Source organism: Ipomoea triloba, chromosome 9 (assembly GCF_003576645.1).
Source record: "Ipomoea triloba cultivar NCNSP0323 chromosome 9, ASM357664v1".
Taxonomy (NCBI): Eukaryota; Viridiplantae; Streptophyta; class Magnoliopsida; order Solanales; family Convolvulaceae; genus Ipomoea; species Ipomoea triloba.
This window is the reverse complement of record NC_044924.1, coordinates 5491842-5497918: the sequence shown is the minus strand read 5'-3', so window position 1 is coordinate 5497918 and position 6077 is coordinate 5491842. Positions and strand designations below refer to the sequence as shown.

Below are 6077 nucleotides of genomic sequence, written 5' to 3'. Positions count from 1 at the left end.
GATATTGTAGTGTTTATATATCAAATTTTGATACTATTTAGGATAAAATGATTTTTACTGCCTAGCGATAAATATTGTAATACTTGTAACTGAAATTGTGATGCTTACAAAGTGTAATTCTAACGTAAATATTGTAATACTTATATGTGAAATATTACTTATTAAAGAAATTGTAATATACTTTGTGTAGAATATTTAATACCAAATTAAATAAAAAATGAAGGGTTACTTATGATAGATATTGTAATACTCATATGTGAAATTGTATTACAATAAAATTGAATGTTAATTATAATAAATAATATAATAACTGAAATTGTGATGCATACACATCCAAATTTTTACAACTCATCATGTCTCACACTTAAAAATACATAAGAAAATATCACCTATATTCCGGATAGTGGAAGTAGTGTTGTCGCCGATTCCACCTATATTCCCGATAATGACGAAACTATCTTCCCTAACCCCGGTTTCCACATATTGTTAAATTGTTACATTATTCGGTCTCCACATNTTGTTACATTATTCGGTCTCCACATATTGCATGCAAATTTACATTTTTCCAAACCTTAAAAAAGAAAAAAAAAACAAATAGAGAGAGAATGAAAGAATAAAATAAAAACAACACCTTATTCGGTAGTTACATATTGTCATTTCATGGTGTGACTATTTTCTTTTGATTTTTTTTCTTTGTCAGTTGAAATGTCAATTAATGACAAACTGTCACATGTAACAAAAACTGAATGACTTTTATAAGATATATTATTTTAATATATTGTTCTTCATTAAAATGACGACTTGAATATTGACGTGATCAACATATTTTTTCAAAAGTATCTATTATTATATAATGTTGTTTCAAACTAATTGTGTTAATAGTCTAAAAATATAATAATATAAAATCAAAAGAAGCTATCCAAATAATTCATATTCTTTCATAAGTAACAAGTTTTCTAAACAAAAAAACAAAGAATAGACAATAGAGAATGAAAACTGGAAAAAAAAAATTAGAAAACAGAAAACAGATAACAGTTTCTTGAAGTAAACGGAAATTTTCTTGGATTAACTTTTCGGATCAAATTTTAGTGATCAACTTTTCAGTCCCAACTTTTTAGGTTCCAACTTATCGTTATAACTATAGTACTTTAACTTTCCACTCTTTTCTTTGCCATTTTAATTTTTCATAAAGTTAATCTTGGAGATTATATTCTACTCTCTCGTCAAAATATTTAGTAAAGTTAATTCAAGAGATTTTTCTCTTTCTTCATTTCTCAAATTGAGTAGGAAAGAAAAAGAAAAAAAAAAAAAAAAGAAACAATCCTAAACAAGTTGGTTAGACAATTGATTTGGTAATCCTAAAGCTTATAATTTGACTCATGATGAAATATGTTTATTGCCCTTCTTAATTTGAGCGGGACAGCTAGGGAACATTTAGAATGGTTTACCTTATTATAAACGTGTGATCCTTTGTCAGCTAGAATCATAAGTTAGATTTCATCAATATAATGTATATTTTTAGATTGCTATTGTAATTTTTTTATAAATAAAAAATTAAGAAAACAAGTCTTCTTATATATTTTTATCCCCATAATAAAATTCAATTGATACAAATAAAATTCTTAGGATTCCTTTTGATGTAGTATTGAGCAATACTCGTCCACTTTGAACCGCCCTCCGGATAGTGTTATGGAGTTCCTCGCTAGGGATGGCTCGAGCGCTTCTACCCGGGGGAGGATCTATTAGCTCTCTCACGGGGCTTCGGCCCCTCATGCGCACCAAAAAAAAAATAGAGCAATACTCGTAGTGGTCAAATCATGCGCACGAGTTGTTTTGGAAAGATTTAGCCAGGTAGATTTGTTTACAATAGTAATATTGTTATTAATATTGTTAATAATCCTCATGCACGAGATGCAAGATTTCTCTTTCTTCTTTTTTCAAATATTAAATAACTTTTAATAAATAAAAAAATTTCTAAAGGTCAAATATTGTTATTAATATTGTTAATAATCTTCATGCCCGAGATGCAAGAATTCTCTTTTTTCTTTTTTCAAATATTAAATAACTTTTAATAAAAAAATTTCTAAACATAAAATAATATTTAAGCAGTTAATCTATATTAGATTAACGACTCAAATCCCACCATATCTTTTACCTTGAAAACACTTTGCACTTGAACCATTATATATATATATATATATATANTATATATATATATATATATATATATATATATATATATATATATATATATATATATATATATATATATATATATATTATATATATATATATATATATATAATTTCAGGTGTGGCCGTGCTCTCCCGTGTGGCCGTGCGGTCACACACCACTCAATGTTACGAAATACACCACTCAACGTTAAGAAACACACCACAATGAACCATAATGAAACACACCACAATGTTATGAAATACACTTTGTGTGGTGTGTTTCTTAATATTGAGTGGTGTGAACCGCACGGCCGCATGGGAGAGCACGGCCGCACCTGATCATGACTATATATATATATATATATATATATATATATATTCCGATTCTGGTGTGAACTTGTGAAATCCTATCTATGTTTTAGATGAAAGATCATACGACCTAAGTGTCTGAAGTGGTGCATTGATATATATTATTTATCATGTCAAAAAATTATAAAGCACAAAATTAAGTAAGATTAAAGGTGCAGAATGGATTACATACATGTCCACTTGTAAACGGAAGTCTCTTTAATTTGTTTTACTTTTCTTGTTTAATTAATAATTCAATAAAAGTGGCGTACGTGTGTATTGTGTAAGTCAAAATATTTACGCGTCTCCAATGCCTATAAATATAATTCTCCATCGGATGGATTGAATCAACAATCATATCATCAGCTAAGCTAAGGATACGAAAATGAAAAGCCCAATGTGTTTTGTGGATGTGAGACATGATGAGTTGTAAAAAATTGGATATGTATTCATCACAATTTCAGTTATTATAATATTTGTTATTATTAACATTCAATTTTATCCTAAATAGTAAATAGTAATACAATTTCACATATAAGTATTACAATATCTATCATAAGTAACCCTTCATTTTTTTAAATTTAATTTGGTATTAAATTTTCTACACAAAGTATTACAATTTCTTTAATAAGTAACGTTTCATATATAAGTATTACAATATTTACGTTAGAATTACACTTTGTAAGTATCACAATTTCAGCTACAAGTATTACAATATTTATGGCTAGCTAGTAAAAATCATTTTATCGTAAATAGTATCAAAATTTGATATATAAACACTACAATATCTATTATATCATGAGTAACCAGCAATTATCATAGACTTGACCGATTGTGTGACTTGTATAATTTTTGGGTCACACTTGTGTGAGACCGTCTCACGGATCCTTATTCGTGAGATGGGTCGGGTCGAGTCAAATCATCATGCAAATGGCATACTTATATGTGCAAATGTCATACTTATATGCTCAAATATAACACTAATCAATAATACAATTTTTGTTACTTATAAGAGAAAAAGTAATACATTTTTCATAATAAGTAATATTAACAAGTATCCCTTACTTATAAGAGCAAATATAATACTTTTGAGGAAAAATGTAATACTTTTAAATCGAAATGTAAAAATATTGTATTTTCCCTTAAAAGTACTACATTTAGCCTTATAAGTAACAAAAATTTTATTCATAATTAGTATTACATTTGAGCATATAAGTATGACATTTGTACATATAAGTGTTACATTTGTATCTTGACCCGACCGGTCTCATGGTGAGACGGTCTCACACGAGTTTTTGCCATAATTTTTATTATGCAAATAAAGAACTTTATTATTGACTCATATACATGAGAATTAATAAAGAACTTTATTATTGATCAATAATTTAAATTACAAAGTACACAAACAAAGAAATGTATTTTGAAGAATACAAAGAGTATATTTTATTCCTATGACATGAACGATAAAGGATAAATTTGCAATAACAACAATACAAAGAGAGGGCGGGAAACTAAAAAATTTTATTGTAACTATAGCTAGAATGCATGCATATATAAATGTTACATTGTGGCGGCAAGGCAATATAATGAATTATTGGATCAAAGTGGAATAATTCTCTGTTCATTCCTGAAGAAGTTATCTGGATCTACCAAAGCCTTCACTCTGGCAAGCCTATAGAAGTTATTCTTGAAATATTTATAACCCCAATAACTTGCTTGATCTAGGCTGGTTGTCCCGACCAAATTGTTTTGTCCCAGGTCAAGATCCCTGTAATTGGAGTAGGATTCTCTGGGATTGTTGGAAACATAGGGAGTCAAGTAAGCGTAAAACTTCCGAATCCATGAGAGATGCTTCTGAGCCGCCACTTGGCCGACTTCGTCCCATTCATTGGTGTATCCGAGGAAAAATAGGTTACCTGCCCTGTGTGGATAAGGCGTTTCTGAAGGCGAAATCTCATCCATTATCCCTCCATAGGGAATAAGCTGCATTTGCGGTCCGTTGATGTCTTCTTCTTGTAGCTCCGTTTGAGATTGAAGGAGCGGTTGAGTAGGCTGTGGACGGGGAAGTAATAGGTTACGGAGTTGATCCAACTCATCTCCGTTAAGTCGGATTTGGTGACGCCCAATTCTGGAAATCCATTCTGCATCATGGCTAGCAACGCTTCGGATCTTCCCAGGTATAGTGCACTGAACGAACCCTGTACTGTTTTCCCCCATTCCCATTCGTAGTAGTAGTGTTGGTGTTTTGTAGGAGGACTCTGAGGTACAGGTTTCTGTCGGCCTTGTTGGCGAAAAACTGCCATTTATACAATAGGTTGGTTAAGTTTTGTTCCGGGGTTTTGGGAATGTTGAATACGGTGACGGTTTCAGGCACCGGAACCAGTTCCAGTTTCCAGGCGAGTATGATGCCGAAGCTAACGCCGCCGCCGCCCTGATAACCCAGAAGAGATCCTCCCCATGGATTTCCGGTCCAGGATTCTCCCGTTAACATCCATGATTTGGGCGTCAATCACGTGATCCGCCGCCAACCCATATTTTCGCAACAACATCCCGTACCCGCCGCCACTGATGTGGCCACCCGTGCCCACCGTGGGACAAATACCCGCCGGAAAAGCTAAAGTTTAGCTCTTATTAGCAATGGTATAGTAGACTTCACCTAGCGTGGCTCCGGTTTGGACCCACGACGACTTCTCCCCAACGTTAACCTCGATCGACCGGAACTTATTCAAGTCGAGAATGGCAAAGGGGAGGCTGGAAACATAGGAAAGGCCCTCCAAATCGTGGCCGCCGCTTCGGGTCCTGATCTGGATGTTATACTTTCGGGAGCAAATGAGTGCAGCTCGGACGTGGGATTCCCGTAAAGGTGTGATGATGACTACAGGTTTGGGGGTTCCGGGCCCCGTGAACCTGGAATTCTGGGCCGAGAAATTCAGGATGGGCAAGAATGAGGGGCTGTTGGGAGTGTAGACTACCTGGGAGGTGGCATTATTTCTGAGTTTGCTGGAAAGACAGTACACAAAATCTTGATGAGGATTAATGATACTGCAGGCTGCTGGGAAACAAATTAAGGAAAAAATAAATGCTACAACCACACAACACTTTGGGATTTTCATTTTCCTATCCTTAGCTGATGACATGATTGTTGATTCAATATAATGATTTATCCATCCGATGAAGCATTATATTTATAGGCATTGGAGACGTGTAAATATTTTGACTATGAAGATTTTATATGTTACACAATACACGTACGCCACTTCTATTGAATTAATTAAACAAGAAAAGTAAAACAAATTAAACCCGTTTACAAGTGAACATGTAATCCATTGTGCACCTTTAATCTTACTTAATTTTGTGGTTTTTAATTTTTTTGACATGATAAATAATATATATCAATGCCTGCACCACTTCAAACACCTAGTCGTATGATCTTTCTTCTAAACGGTAAATAGGAGTTCACAAGTTCACACAAGGCAGTGGTTCACACTAGAATCGGACTATATATATATATATATATATATATATATATATATATATATATATATATATATATAT

The 6077-nt window shown here is 32.7% G+C and overlaps 1 protein-coding gene and 1 pseudogene across 1 annotated transcript; both read right to left on the bottom strand.

Annotated features, from left to right (window-relative positions):
- Positions 1 to 4121: 4121 nt before the first annotated feature.
- On the bottom strand, positions 4122 to 4649 carry LOC116028817 (cannabidiolic acid synthase-like). Its single transcript, XM_031270644.1, has one exon. It carries the CDS (start codon positions 4509 to 4511, stop codon positions 4122 to 4124), a length of 390 nt encoding a protein of 129 aa, XP_031126504.1. The 5' UTR covers positions 4512 to 4649.
- Positions 4650 to 4674: 25 nt separating this feature from the next.
- Positions 4675 to 5659, bottom strand: LOC116029182 (annotated as a pseudogene).
- Positions 5660 to 6077: the final 418 nt, after the last annotated feature.

Excerpts from the sequence above, each read along its gene's own strand:
- LOC116028817 (XM_031270644.1), bottom strand. The coding sequence starts at position 4,511 with ATGCAGCTTATTCCCTATGGAGGGATAATGGATGAGATTTCGCCTTCA.